The sequence below is a fragment of the Notolabrus celidotus genome, chromosome 6 (assembly GCF_009762535.1).
Source record: "Notolabrus celidotus isolate fNotCel1 chromosome 6, fNotCel1.pri, whole genome shotgun sequence".
Lineage (NCBI taxonomy): Eukaryota > Metazoa > Chordata > Actinopteri > Labriformes > Labridae > Notolabrus > Notolabrus celidotus.
Window position 1 is genome coordinate 3,846,763 of NC_048277.1, and position 16,042 is coordinate 3,862,804.

Here is a 16,042-nt window from a genome sequence, read left to right on the forward strand (position 1 = left end):
CGTTGCTAATGGTGTTGTTTGCTCTAATAAGTCTTATCCATTTCAATGTGTTACCCAACCAGCTAAAAAACTCCTCACAGGAGCTTTAGAGAGCAAAAAGTGGACCTCCAGTCTCCAGACTGACTTATCCCTGTAAACCTTTACAACCTTAATTAAACTGATGTTATGGGTTTGGAAGCTTTTCCATTTCTATGCTGAGCTGTTTATTAGAGGATTGTATTATGAGCATTACAGAAAACACAGAAGACATCATGTTAAGTGACTTTAATAAAATAAATCTAATTGGAAAGACAAGACTATCATCGCTCTCTCTCTCTTCATCTCCCTCTATCCCTCACACGGTCTCAGCAGATGTGTGTCTAACATGAGTCTGGTCCTGCTGGAGGTTTCTGCCTGTTAAAGGAAGTTTGTTCTTGCCACTGTAACTTGCTAAATGCTGCAAAGTGCTCTGCTCATGGTGGATTAAGATGAGATCAGACTGAGTCCTGTCTGTAAGATGGGACTGGATCTGATCCAGTCTTGATGTTGGGTCTTTGTTAATAATTGAACATAGAGTGCGGTCTAGACCTGCTCTGTTTGGAACTGAGAGAACGTTCAGAGTGATTTGGCGCTATATAATTAAAGATTGATGGATTGATTGAGTACATGGCAGCAAAAGAACATAAGAATGGAAGGTAATTTGGCCTACCAGTGTGTCAACACACCACATTTTAAAGGACAGGTACAATTTGAAGAGAATAAAACAGTTTTAATTGCACAAATGTAATACAGAATCAATTCTGTATCTACTAAAGCAGTCACAGATGTATCTAAAGACAAACACAGCATGGTTTTGGGGTCGGTTTATCTGAGGGCTGGTCCATCCACAGGGAATGGTGGTCTGTATTCAGAGGCTCAAACTATCAGGTGTGTAAAACAGCATTTAAATGAATATCAGTAACAGTACCCAGTTGTCTTGATAGTGTTCCGTTACAGATCTGGATTCTGTCTGAGGATGACATCATGAGTCTAGACTCAGTACTGTATATGTAACATTACGCACTGGGTGGTACATCAGCCCTCTCATCCTAGCCTCCTCTAAACCAAATGGGCCTTCCACATCTCTCACAGAGCTCAATGAACACGATGTACCTTATAATGGTGATGTGGAAGTCGTCTTCATCCAGGCTTTTCCACGCTCCGTGGAGAAACTCTCTGCACCACAGATACGCTTTATGCTGAGTGTCCATGTCGGGCTGGTCTAGGCGATCCAGGTCGCTGCAGTCCTCCTCGGTGTCAGGCTGGACCTGCAGGGCGTTCTCGGTCACTAACAACCCCAGCGACATGGATGGGGAAGAAGAAACCCCGTTGATGAATTTGGTTTTCATGTTGTATTTTAAAAGAGAGAAGTAATCTGTGCCGAACGATATCCGGAGTCTGGCCTGGTGTGTGTCTGGTGTGTGACGCAGGAGGATTTATTAGTGATGAAGGTGTGTTGTCTGTCTGTAAATGAAAGCACGGAGATCTGATTCTGGTTCTTGTATCGGTCGTTAGTTAAAGCGAGTGTCGTCTCCAGCAGCGAGGTGAGGAATGAATAAAACGCGAGGGATGAGCTGGATTAGGGGGAAGCGTGGGTGGGCGGGTCAAGGCCGGTCACGTCACGTATCCGCATCCATTCTCTCTTCTGATTGGTTGGCTCGGACACAGCCCCGCAGGACCAAAACAAACCCGGCGGTGCCTTCAGGGACCAGCAGGCATTTATCATACACCGTTCATACGGATTTAACAATATGCACTGCAAAAACTCCAAATCTTACCAAGTGAAATTGTCTCATTTTGAGTATAAATGTCTTCTCCCATTTGATTTAAGATAAATTCACTTAACAAGTAACATCTGAGCAAGATAGAGGGACTTGTTTTAAGACATCTTAAATATCTTGTTCAGTCAAACAATCTTGAAATGATCTTGTTTTGAGTTGTAATTTAGAAGAAACAAGGTTTATTGTACATTTCATACATTTTTCAAGCTGAGATCTTATTTGTAGTAGACGGATAATCTTGATTTAAGACAAGCACTTTACTTGATTTAAGTAAATGCATTTTATTGGAGAATCTATCAGAACAAGCGTCAACCTCCAGTCTCAAAATATGAAGCCCATGCGGAAGTGTTATAAACTGCAATTCATCGAGAATCCACTTGAGGCTGACTGCAGAAACACAGGAAACCACATACACACCAATTCAAAAATACGATCTTTACAGCAGAAATAAACATGTTTACAGCCTGGTTCAAAAAACGGCTTGGCTCTACATAGCTAATTTCTCTATCGGCACACACTTTGTACGGGGGTTGAATTTTTTTCTAAAGCGACGGTTCAAAAGATATTAAGATTACAAGGTTTTGCCCAAATAAGGACATGACTGACTTGGCTAGGAGGCTAGGAGGCTCAAACTCCGCCTCTTTACGTCACACTAGGCCTGGTTGAGTTCCGTATTTCCAATATGGCTGCCACCGTCGATTGGCTTCAAAACAGCGCTCGGGAACAGATGGGTGACGTCACAGATACTGCGTCCATTATTTATAGTCTATGGCTGAGATCTTATTAGTAGAAGGCAGATAATCTTGATTTAAGACAAACCCTTTCCTTGATTTAAGTAAATGCATTTCATTGGAGAATCTATCAGAAAACAGCTCCATTGATAAAAGAAAGAAAGAAAGAAAGAAAGAAAGAAAGAAAGAAAGAAAGAAAGAAAGAAAGAAAAGTTGTTTTTTTTAAGGGTGGGTTTCAGTTTTCAGACACTGTTTCTTCTAAATCAGATAAAAAAATAAACATCCTCAAACTACATGCACACAATGACACACCTACTTTAGAGCATAGCTGGCTTATCCTAAAAAACAACATGACTGAATATTAGTATATCCAGCTCACTATGAGAAGACATTATATCTCAAAATGCTCAAATTCAACTTTGTCATCTTATTTCAAGTACAAGATGGTCTTAAACCTAGAGAAGTGTCCCTATAATACAACTCAAATGAAGGTGAATATATCTCAAATGGAGAAGTATACATGAAATGTATTAGTGCAAAAAACTTTTTTGAGTGAAAAAATACTAATTGTTATCATTCCTGTCTTATTCTGAGACATAAGCTTTAAAATACTCGTAAAATATTGCTTAAGATACGTTTTCCCTGCTTATTTTAAGATCACAGTTTTCTAAATATTACGTCTTATTTTAAGAAATCTTACCAAGCAAATTTTCACTTGTTCAATTGGAAGATTTTCTTCACTTATTTTAAGGTAAAAGTACCTTGAAATTGTTTGTTTTTTTCTTGTTTTTGGAGGGACATTTTTCCAGTGTTCTGTCAATATATACCTCACATGCTTCTGTGGTGTGTATCCTCTCTTCCTACGTTAAATAATTAGATTTAAATGTATGAATTTATATGTCGTCAGAGAAGTACACATCTCTGAAAAATTATTGCACCAGTACTTGTTTATTGGTCAACAATTTAACAAAGACTTATCATACAGATAAGATTGATGCAACTCTAAATTCAGTGCTACTCGTCCACAACGCATTAAATAATGAGTGTGGTGCTTTTCTATCGACCACAGGATTAATTTTAACTCCAACAATCTCATGTTTTAATTCCCTAGTTGTTAATGGGGCCCACGGCCAATACATTTATCCAAAACAGTGTCGGACAGGGTGTTTCCACCAGCTAAAACCTCAAAGTCGTACTTTCCTTGAAGTCCTCGAAAGCAGCACGAACATCTGTCACGTTACCCCAACATTTAGTCACGTTCCGGCAGAAGCAGACCCTTTGAGGTCAAGGGAGGGGGCTTACCAGTCCCGACCAAGCGGCAAACTCCGGTCTCAAACGATGAAGCCAATGCGGAAGTGATATAAACTGCAATACATCGAAAATCCGCTTGAGGCTGGCTGCAGAAACACCGGAAACCACATAGATATGAATGGGAAAAAGACGATCTTTGCAGCATTAATAAACTTGTTTACAGCCTGGTTCAAAAAACGGCTTGGCCCTACAACGCTAATCTCTCTAATGGCACACACTGTACGGGGGGGTGAATTTTTTTCTAACGTGACGGTTAAGAAGATATTAAGATTATGAGTTTTGCCCAAATAAGGACATGACTGACGTGACTCCCGGTCGGGAACACACAGCTATTGGCTAAGAGACTCACACTACGTCACACTCTGCCTAGTTGAGTTCCGCATTACCAATATGGCTGCCGCCGTCGATTTGCTTCAAAACAGCTCTCAGGAACAGATGGGTGACGTCACGGATACTACGTCCATATTTTTTACAGTCTATGGTCCCGACAGAGAGAGACTACATCTTACACTCCACTTTGACATTCCACTGTTATCACCGAGTGTAAAAACCACAGTGCAATGCGGACACGTACCAATGCTCACAGTGCAGAAAGGACACATTGTATGAATCCGCCTGATGCTCCAAAGAACTGAACATCACTACAATAAGATGATAAATCCACTGGCCCTCTGTGATTGAGTTCTTACATCGAATCAGCTATAAAGCTCTGTTCTGCATGTTCCTTCAGGACCAGCTTAAAGACAGAGTCGTAGCGGAGACTGGTCCTGCAGAGGCCTCGAATAGAGAGCTGCAGGGCTCTAGTGTAGTGACAAAGGATGCTTGAAAAGGAGGAGGCATTTGGTTTCATGCAACCTGCAGCACCACGCTCCGTTTTACATACACGTAGTGCCACCTGGTGGCTTTGGATGACAATCAAAAAGATCCTTAGTCTCTGTTTAAACTCGAGTTTAATATACATGATGGAGCAGAGCTCATGAGAAGCACGATGATGAATTGACACCATAGAATGATACATGTGTAAAACGCTCTAAACAAAAAGGGGAGGGATGTAAGGTTTTTACTCTTTGATTGTAAACTTTATCCAAGCGACCTATCACCAACTGCTTTTATTCATTGTTCACAGTTTCATAGGCAGGATTTGATCTGTATGATATTCTGATTGTTTTAACCTTTTAATATTTCCCTTTACAATGTTAGTTTCAGTTCCTTCCATCCGTTTGTGGTTTTCAGAATTTCTATTTGTTTGTTTTTATTTTACATTGTTGCATTTATTTTTTACATGTGTGGTCTTAAATAATATATCTCCTTTATTCCACACATTGTCTTCTGATTTCTCATTATTTTATGTTGTTATGTTATTATTATTTATTGTTTCTGATTCTGATTATTGTCTCTCATTTGTATAGCACTTTGTCACCCTTTTTAAAAAAATGTTTTATAAATAGTGTATTATTATTGATATTATTGTTATTGTTGTTGTTATTACCATTATTATTATTATTAGTAGTAGTAGTAGTAGTAGTAGTAGTAGTATGATTATTATAAGTATTAGTAGTAGTATCAAATTTATTATTAGCAATAGTAGTATTAAATGTATTATTAGTAATAGTAGTAGTATAATTAGTAGCAGTATTAGCAGTAGAAGTATTATCATTATTGTTAGTATTATTGTTATTAGTAATAGTAGCAGTAGTAGTATTATTATTAGTAGTAGTAGTATTAGTAGTAGTATTGGTAGTAGTAGTAGTATTATTAGTAATAGTAGTATTAGTATTATTAGTAATAGCAGTATTAGTATTATTATTATTAGTAGTAGTAGTATTAGTAGTAGTAGGAGGAGAAGCAGCATTATCATTATCATTTTTAGTAGTTGTAGTAGTAAAAGCAGTATTATTATAAGTAGTAGTATTACTAGTTGTAGTAGTAATAGTAGTAGTAGTAGTAATAGTGGTCATAGTAATAGTAGTAGTAGTAGTAGTAGTGGTAGTTGTTGTTGTAGTAGTAGTAGTAGTAGTAGCAGTAGTTATAGTAGTAGTAGTTGTTAGAGTAGTAGTATTAGTAGTAGTTGTTATAGTAGTAGTTGTTGTTATAGTAGTAGTAGTACTATTAGTCATAGTAGTAGTAGTAGAAGTATTAGTAGTAGTAATAGTAGTAGTAGTAGTTGTTATAGTAGTAATAGTAGTAGTAGCAGTAGTAGTAGTAGTTGTTGTTGTTATAGTAGTAGTAGTAGTAGTACTATTAGTCATAGTAGTAGTAGTAATAGTAGTAGTAGTAATAGTAGTAGTAGTAATAGTAGTAGTAGTAGTTGTTATAGTAGTAATAGTAGTAGTAGCAGTAGCAGTAGTAGTAGTTGTTTTTGTTATAGTAGTAGTAGTTGTTATAGTAGTAATAGTAGTAGTAGCAGTAGTAGTAGTAGTTGTTATAGTAGTAGTAGTTGTTATAGTAGTAGTAATTAGTAGTAGTAGAAGCGGCAGTGTTATTATTATCGGAGAACTTGTCCCTCCAGTCTCAAACACTACAATAAACGTGCTCCAGTGTCTCCCTCTCGCTGGTGTTATTTTCTTTCTTGTGTCTCTGGGATATTCTTGCGTTTTCAAACGCTAAACACCGCCCAGCGGCGCCACACTGCTGAGAAAAACGTGCATCTCCCAGCCGATGATCCCAGCGCACTTTGATGACGTCATCACCAAGGAGCCCCCAACAAAAACAACAACAGAACTCAGCTGTTCGGAAGCTAACTAGCCGGCCTAGTTACCGAGTACTTTTTAGTGAATGTTTTTTTATCTGTACACACTGGTGCAGCTAGAGAGTTACTGATATGTTTGATTATAATGCAATCCCCATAAAGTCATGACCAACGCGGATAGTTCGCGTATATTTTTACACTTCTTTGTCTGATCTTAGCTTTTAGCAAGTTAGCCTTTAACCGGAGAGCGAGAGGAACCCTGTTTGACAAAGAGGTAAAACACGACTTTAGGACAAATGAGTTCAAGCTGCAATGATTACAATGTGCTCACTCTCGTTTCATTGTAACCCTGGGATCACTTTTAAAGAGCAGTAAACGAAGCTGTCATATTACAAGCAGACGGAGGTCACTTCATGTAATTGTGATCAAGTGTATCAGGAGATCTGGGTTGTTATAAGAGCCTACAGGACTCCTAACACTGATGGTAACTGTCTGTCATGAGTCAGAAGGTAATGATAACACAATACTGGCTGCATGTAACAATGAGTACAGAAATAACTCCACTTAAATAGTGAATTCACATTTGTTTAATTACATCTACACTCCAAACTCTCTGTATATGATAATGTAATTGTGAGGAGGACTTGAACTAGAACCAAGTATTCAAAGATTGGGTCAAAGACTCGTGATCAAGCCTCTTAATACATTACATGTTTATGCATGTTTATATGTATGCATGAATGTACTTGTGTATGCATGCATGTGTATGTGTACGTATGCATGTACACATAGATATGTGTGTGTATGTATATGTATATATATATTTTCTTGGTTGATGAATCCCTCAGTGATTGTTATGTTTTTGTTTTCATTTGTGATTTTGACATGGCTCCTATGTTGTGGAGGGAAGTGTTGGTTGTTGATGCAGACCAAAATAAACCTAATCTATCTATCTATCTATCTATCTATCTATCTATCTATCTATCTATCTATCTATCTATCTATCTATCTACATTCATTGACTCTAGGACTTTTCTTATCAGCATTTCTAAATGTAACTGTGTCATCTCCTTGATGTTGAACTTGTGATAATTGTTCTCTTTTCTGGTGAGCTTGTGCAGCAGTGGAGGTGATTTTTCTCATTTTGCATGTTACCTCAAACAGCAACTTGATGAAATACTGAATTTTTCAAAGCAGTTCTGTTTCTTCTCTTTATTTTCAGGAAGTCACCTGCAGAAATATTTATGGCAAAGCAGGTGGAGACTCCCACCTCCACCAATGACTACCCCTATCACTCCCTCATCTTGCATCATGTCGCCTCCAAAAAGACCTCTGGTTCCTGTGAGCAGCAGAAGAAAAGCAGTTGACGACTACTTCCCTTTCAACTCCCTTCCCGTGCAGTGCCAGCTGCACGTCTTGTCATTTCTGAACGAGGTGGATAAATGTAGCTGTGCCTTGGTTTGCTTGAGCTGGAGCTGCCTGGTCCGCTCATGGAAGCTGTGGAGGGTGGCTGACTACTCCCGTCGTGGTGTTTTCCATCTGGGTCAGGAGGGTCTGCTTGTCTCCAATCGCGAGTTTGAGAGGTGGAAATCCTGGGTTCACCACTACACCCACCACCTCATCTCCCGCCATGCCAGCCTGCTCACGCTGAAGGCCAGCTTTGACCTCGGGGATCACTCCAACAAGTGGTGCGAGTTGCTTAGTCACCTTTTAGATAACGTGCACTGCCGAGACCTTAGCCACCTAGACCTGAACTGGACCTTTACTCTGCTTGAGCCTCTGGACCTCACAGTCCACTCCAGCTCCAGTTCACACCAGGATAGCATAACAAAAATGGACCAGGTAACTTTTGATTCTTGACTTTATCAACAATTCTATTATTACTATCATCATTATTAGTCCTTTCAAATAAACATGCACGAGAGAAATTCACATTTCAACTACAACAAGTGGTAACTGAAATTCACTGACCTCAGAAAACTGCACACTCTCGTTGACTACCTAAACAAGATGATGGATAACATGCTGTTTACTTTGACAGGTCACAAGTTTCCAGGAGCTGCTAACAAAACTCACCCAAAGGTGCCCGCGCATCTCAAAGATGCGGCTTCACTTCGACTGGTCCGATATGTCCGTGTCCCTGCTCACTCAGTTCCAGCAGCTCCGGGTCCTTGAGCTGAAATACTTCTGGGTTTTTAAAGGAGTGACCCCCTCGGCCCTGCAGACACTGACCACATCCCTGCCCAACCTGAAGTCTCTGACTTTGAACATTCTGGTGCCGCTAAGAAACCTGGGCATCTCGTACATCCTGGAGTCCCAGTCTTTGGAGTTCCTGGATGTTTCGCCAAGCCGTGGCTTGGTCTTCTCCTGCCTTAAGCTGCCTGCTCTGCGTGAGCTTCGTGCCAAGAAGATTGTCCGCGGTATCACTCTGGACCGGAAGACCAGGCTGAGGATCCAGAGCCGGTGGCCCTGCTTGTATCACGTCCTGCGGGAAGGGACGCCCAAACTCCAGGCCCTCAACAATGAGAGGCTGCTCCCCACATGGAGACAGGAGAGCTATGGGGAGCTGACTGCCATCCTGGGACAGTCCTGTTACTGCATTCAACATTTAGACAGCTGGCTCTGGTAGCCAACTTGAAGACATGAAATGAATCACATTCCTCAGCTGAAGTTTCAGCTTTGAATGACCTGCACTGTAATGAACTAAGGGACGCATGCTGCACATAGCTGCAGATACAAACTGACACTTGAAGGACTTTAATGTGTTTCTAAATCTAAACAGGAAGCTGATGTTACCATAAGAGAGGCTTTCTTAGTGTGGTCCTTTTGTTTTTCCAATCCCCCCCTAACAGCTGAATGCACTGTGTCGTGCAGGTCCAGTTTCATTTCCACAAAGACTCTATGCTGGAAACATTACGACCTCTACCTGAGCCAGGTGTGTGAGGCCCAGGATGTTTAAAAGCTGGAAGACAGAATGTGAAGAGAGTTAGATTTAATCCTTGTTTCAGAGAGATCGATGCTCAGGCACGAGGTCGAGAACAAAAGAAACATATCATGAAGTAAAAATATCATGTTTGGTTTGAAATAATGAATCAATTATAAGTCAAGTTTGTAATTAAGGGAGGACAAGATGAGACGAAGCTCTGATATGTAAAGAGAGAGCTGTTTAATGAGGGTCAGGTGTCATTTCATATCCAGTCCCAATATTTCCAGGTCCAAATATTGAAATCTCAGATTTTAACACAGTCTAACAGCGTCCTCTTTAAACATTCACACGAGCTCTCTCTGTGGGTGGAGGAACAAGAGGCGCCTAGTGAGCAGTAGAAGCTGATGTGTGCCGTATCGTAGTGTAGTGTTGTTGTTTGTTTGTTGATTGAATGGTTTGGTAACGTCTACTTCTTAAATCCATGTTTACAGTAAATCTGACTTTAAATTGATCACGTGCACCTTGCATATGTTAAACAATCTGCATTCATGATGAACTTGTGACAAAGTAAAGGAGCAAAATGCTTCTGCACAGTCAGAGTAACTGACCCCGGGTCAGTGGGGCTGAGTCGTCCACACAGCCTCTGTCTAACTTACAGCTACAAGCAGCATTGAACGGGTCCAAGAGGGTCACAAGTATTTAGATGTTAGTCATTTAAATCTAACTCACGTGAAACTAAACTCTCTGTGTCATCGTTTACTTCTGCCAGAACACAATGAAACATGATGAGTAGAAGTTTTGAAGCTATTTTAGACTCAGTGAGTTCATGAAATCACACCACATATCTGAAGCAACCCGTTGAACAGCTGGAGTTTTGTAACCACTGATGGTGGACAATCGTTGGCACACTGGAGATGATGACGCTCTCTGACCCTGTGTGAACACAAGACCATGACAGCGTGTGCACACAAGGTCATTTTTATTCACCTTAATATCCTCTTACATTAAAGCTAGGGTTGTTAGTCACAGAAAACTAGCATGAATTTGATTGTAGCATTTCCTCAGGATTTCGTCTAACCCCTCCCCCCCTCCCCTCGGAGCTCCTCCAAAACGACACCCCCGCTCCCATGCACGAGCGCTGCTGATTATATGATCCATATGATGGTGACTGATTCAAAATCGGTCCTCAGCACATGGTTTGTGTTTTGCACTACGTCAACTCATGTCTCACTCAGTGGTAAGAAAACACCAAAACATTCTCATAGTGAAAGTTAAAAACACAAACAAACATGAAATGTACGCTTTGCAGGAGGCGGGCAGAATGGCAGGACGGGGTTTGATTGGTTTCATCATTTGGCTCCTGATGGCAGGGATTGGTTGGTGTTTTCCCAGGTTTACGATTCTAAAGTCTGATCTTTGTGCTGTTAGAGGTTGTCTCGTTGACGTCTGATCAAACATTTGAAGAACAGGAACATGAGACTGATTTTGGAACACCATTTGAAACACTAGATATTTAAAGACTGTCAGTTTTGGGATGTTCCAACATGATTTACATATTTAAAAGAGATATAGACTGGTGAAATATTATCTCTGTATGATATATGAGCGATCAATCAATCAATCTTTATTTGTATAGCACCAAATCACAACAAACGTTATCTTTGGATGCTTTTACAAACAGAGCAAGTCTAGACCACTCTATGTCAAATTATGAACAGAGACCCAACACCAAGACAGGATAAGACTCAGTCTGACCCCACCTTAATCCACCATGAGCATTACACCTCACAGTATTTAGCTAGTTACAGCGGAGAGGAAAAACTTCCTTTAACAGGCAGAAACCTCGAGCAGGACCAGACTCATGTTAGACACACATCTGCTGAGACCGAGTAATCTATTAAGATTATTCAGCCTGGTATAATTTTAAGTTAGGAATGTAAGATTTGGAGAAATGTAGTTTTGTTGTGATAAGCCCTCTTCAACTAATCTTTCCCAAATCTAATGCACGTGTGAGTCATGAGCCTGGATTTACAAACAAGGTTTACAAAAAACAAAGCAGCTGATCAGGATGTGTAACGTTTAGTTACTTGACTTATGAGGAGGGAAGCACAACTGAGCTTAAAAGTTTGAACTTGTATGGATGTGATAATCCTCAACGTTCAGAGAGGAGTTTAAATAGGTCTAAATAAAAAAGAGAAAGTCAACAAAGTAAACATTTACAGAGAGGATGATCTCTGAAACTGACGTCTGGTTAGCTGACGAGCTGCTTTGACTTCTCTGCAGAATCAGGCTGTTAAAAGTCAAACCTCAGCCTGGAGTGTGGCTCAATGGTTTTCCTTCTCTTGAGTTGGTTGGACTGAATGAGTTTCTGAAATATGAAACCTCCCCCTCTGTCACATATTTAGGAGTTTAAATGATTACTGGTTATAAAAAATAGTGCTGCAACTCAATCTTTGTGGTGATGCACTTGATCAACAGCGCTGGTTTTATCAGGTCGTCGTCTTAACTCTCACTGTGACAACATAACCGAGAGAAGTGCGACAGAAACAGAGCTTTAAGTGAGATCCTTCACTTTGTAACCAGAAACAGCTTTACCAACGCTGTACTTAGAGACTCGCTGAACAGAAATAGATTGAAGAAGCTGCACTGACTGGTATGTTTTGGGTCTAAGCTCACTCTTTTAAAACCCTGAAGGTATGCACTCATATAAAAGGTTCTTTTTCATACATTATCAACAAACATGAAGTTAAAATGTTGCAAGTCAGGACTAAATGTGGGGAAAGTTTCAAGGTGTGAGGTAAACTTGTGTTGGGAGTAATCCCAAAATGAGCTCTGAGTGGCTTCTTTAAAAGTCTCACGAGAGGGAGCAGAGATTTGCTCAAACTGTGACATCACTGGTCGTTGAATCTCCTCAGAAGAGCATAATGAATGTGAAACGTACCAACAGAGACATCCTGTTCGGGTCTTTTTTTTTTTTGTCCTTTTACAAAACATTTTTTTGAGCTGTTAATCATGTGAAGCTCCAAAGCACAGAGCCTGAAAATGAGTGTTATACCTCCTCTTTGATATAATTGTGTCTTTGTCACTGGAGTCTGATGGCCTTGAAGTGTTCAGTGCTATAAAACATTTCAGGAACCTTCTTTTTTGTAGGAATAATAAAAAAGGACTTTGAATCGGTCTACTTTAACCACATTGGACCCTGAAGATGAGGCTGAGGTCATTCAAACCTGTCTTGCTTAGAACTGAAGCAACCTACAACACCAAACCCCAAACATTTCACACCCATAAGTCCTTCAGACCCTGAACATATAAAACAAATAGGAATGAATCTTTGAAATGTTGTAGTTCAAATGGTTTCTGCACATTGTGGTGGCTGCTGGTGAAAGGTTTCTGTTGCTCAGTCACTGCAGGAAGAATTCAAGCGGTTTCATATTTGACAGAGGAGTATGTTTCTAAATGTGGATTCTGTGTATTTAATGCATATCTGTTAATGTCTTTGTAACATGAGCACCAACTCTTGGAGTCAGTGCTTTCGCAGTTGTCCTCTTGATCAGTAGAGGTCTCTGTTCTCAAGGCTTCGACCATGCTGAGCTCACTCCTATCAGTGACTCTGTTTACAAACGCACGGCTCTCATCGTATCACTTCAGTTGCTGTGCAGGTAGCACATGTGTGCTCGAGTGTATCTTTGCTTTTTAGAGAATATCAATGTATGTGTGGGGTCTGAAAGATAAGATGCATTGTATGATTTTTTTTTTATAAAGAGTTGTATTTAATCATCATTTAAAAGCGTGTGTGTGTTTGAACTTGTCTTTTAAAGTTGGTCTAATGACAGCACTGATCCCACAGCTTCCCTTTACTTTCTATCAGTGGTGGACAAAGTACACAGCTTCATTACTGAAGTCAAAGTAAAGATACTCCAAGTCAAATATTACTCCAATACAAGTGAAAGTTGTTCAGTCAAATTATGACTTGAGTTAAAGTACTGAAGTACTTACTTTTAAAAATACTGAAGTATTCAAAGTGCTTATCACTTATCATTAAATATTTTTAATGAATTTTTCCATTTATTAAAGTACTTCTTAAAAACTCTCACAACATTGTATTATCACAAAGCATGAGTGCTGTCAAGAATACATAGGAGTACATTCAGTTCCATCATGTTGATTTAGAAACCATTACTTGAAATCTTTAAAAACTATACCATGGAATAAAAACAGACACTAAGTTACTCCAAGCACAGACAGCTTAGTTTGAAATGTTCATCTGGAATGAAACAAACGTTATGTAGCTCAACACGCTCTCTCAGGTTGGACAGTGAATGTTTGTATGTTTGGGCAGAGTGGAAAACAGGGAGAACATTTCAAACCATTCGTATCATTCTTCATTTCAAAAACCTCTAACGGGGCACTGGTGGCCTTGCGGTCTAAGCACCCCACATACAGAGGCTACAGTCCTCGTCGCAGAGGTCGCCGGTTCGATTCCCGGCTGCAACCTTTTCCTACATGTCTTCCCCCTTTCTGTGCTCCCCACATTTCCTGTCTCTCTTCAGCTGTCCTATCATAAAGGCACAAAAAAGCCAAAAATTATAAAAAAATTTAAAAAAAAAACTCTAACACGGCTGTTGAGCCGCATTTTGTAATAACGGTGCATTTTGTAATAAACGTCCAAAATGTAAAAACTTTTTCATTTCATTTTGTAATAAGCCGCATTTTGTAATAAACTGCCCCAACGCATTTTGTAATAAATTTTGCCGCATTATGTAATAAGTTATTACATTTTGAGAAGATTATTACAAAATGCGGCTTTATTACAAAATGAAATGAAAAAGTTTTTACATTTTGGACGTTTATTACAAAATGCACCGTTATTACAAAATGCGGCTCAACACGGCTGAAGATATGACCACGGGTGCTCAGGTGGAGAATTATAGCCATCATTACCACCTCTACATGAACTGCCTGATCTGAGTGATGCTCTGTGTTTGCTCTTGTTCAACCGTGGAGACGCATGATATACAGGTACGACTAAACCCCTGAGACAAACAGAACTACACAAACACAATTTACTGTCTTAGGATCAGATTTCAGAGAAGAGAAGGACATTCATGAGCTGACTTCAAAGTAAAGTAGAGAATAACTAGAGCACTGATAGAAATGTAGTGGATTAAAAGTAATAAGTACCCCAAAAATAATACTCAAGTAAAGTACAGATACTCAAAAAATCTACTTGAGTACAGTACTCAAGTAGATTTACTTTGTTATTGTCCTCCACTGCTTTCTAAGAACCACATGTTTCCTGAAAACAACACAAACCCAATATGTGCAGGCTGTGACGTTCACACAGATGTTGAAACATCTGGCTTATTCTTCATATTCACAAACTGTTTACTTTAAATGTCCAAGAGTCCAATAGGACATTGTCTTAAGTAACCACCAGGGTTCTATCATCACGATGTGAGGAATTTAAAGATTTTTACAAAGACAGAGAGCGCTCTCACTGGAGTCATTAACGTCCCTGCGTCCCCCCTCACCTCATCAATCAGGCCTGGAGTGCTGAACGGGACGAGGCCCCACTTGGCCTGTCGTCCGCCTGGCACGCCGTCTCCTTGCACAAAACGATTTTTCATCAATGTTATGAGATCTTAGTGTTTCATTGTGTTCAAGTCGGGTTGATCTCCTCAACCCTGCAATAGGAACATCTGTTCTCAGTACAAATAACTATCACCCCACCCTGCACACGCCAACTTCTCCTACACTGTTCCAATCCTGCCTGTTTGTCTCCCCTTGTTTCCTCTCCTGAGGTGAGGAGTGTGTGTGCATGTGTGTACACTGGTCAAAGTGGTCCTGATTCCCTGAGGTTGGGGCTTTCCAGCAAATTCAATGATTTCCCAAATCACTCTTGTCCTCTTTCTCCTCCTCCTCCTCCTCTTTTTTCCTCTCTTTCCTTCAGCCCACTCAGCACTCCTCCCTTCACATGCTTTTCATTGGTTTGGAGTTTGTCAATCGCTGAGGATCTGTTCTCACGTGTGTCTTTGGGAACCACCATCCTTACCTCTGCGCTGAGATTTGGACTCGGCCGTGACAGGGCAACGGTCTGAGGATCTGTGGCTGCTGTTTGGACCTCTGGATATCCACCTGCTATACGACTTTGTGACACTTTTATTCTCCTTCTGAAGGATTCTTCTTTATTTGTGTGAGGCGTGTGATTCTGACGGTTCAGAGTTTGCTCATAGAAAGCAAATGCGAGGGTGTGTGTGTATCTGTGTGTGATGGTTTGGACAGTGCAGTGTGAGGATAAAGTGTTCCTTGAGGTTAACCTAACCCCTGCATTAGTGGCAAGACCACAGTAACTACCTCCAGATGTTTGAGAGCACTATCTGATAATTTACAACAAAGCCTATGAACGTTGCCCTCTTCACACTGTAACGCTTACTCTGGCTCCTTTCTCGCCTCAAGTTAATGCTTAATCCTGGTACCAACCCTTTATTTTGAAGGCCAAGCCCTGTTTATGGGAGGGAGGTAACTTTCATACAAAGGTCAGTCACAGCAGGCTGAGGGCTCATAAGCTCAGGGACTCATTCGACTC

General features: G+C 40.3%; 2 protein-coding genes across 3 annotated transcripts in view; one reads left to right on the forward strand and one right to left on the reverse strand.

The window, feature by feature from the left end:
• Positions 1 to 1,614, reverse strand: part of chka (choline kinase alpha) — a 29,174-nt gene extending 27,560 nt beyond the window's left edge. For both annotated transcript variants that reach the window (XM_034685679.1, XM_034685677.1), the window contains exon 1: positions 1,132 to 1,614. In XM_034685679.1, the coding sequence (XP_034541570.1) occupies positions 1,132 to 1,367 (236 nt within the window). In that variant the 5' untranslated portion in view covers positions 1,368 to 1,614. The remainder of the gene's footprint in view (positions 1 to 1,131) is intronic.
• Positions 1,615 to 6,519: 4,905 nt separating this feature from the next.
• On the forward strand, positions 6,520 to 12,404 carry si:dkey-12e7.1 (uncharacterized protein LOC557553 homolog). The gene is made up of 3 exons (XM_034686551.1): positions 6,520 to 6,804; positions 7,753 to 8,372; positions 8,572 to 12,404. Exons 2-3 carry the CDS (start codon positions 7,809 to 7,811, stop codon positions 9,157 to 9,159), a joined length of 1,152 nt encoding a protein of 383 aa, XP_034542442.1. The 5' UTR covers positions 6,520 to 6,804; positions 7,753 to 7,808; the 3' UTR covers positions 9,160 to 12,404.
• The last annotated feature ends 3,638 nt before the right edge of the window (positions 12,405 to 16,042 follow it).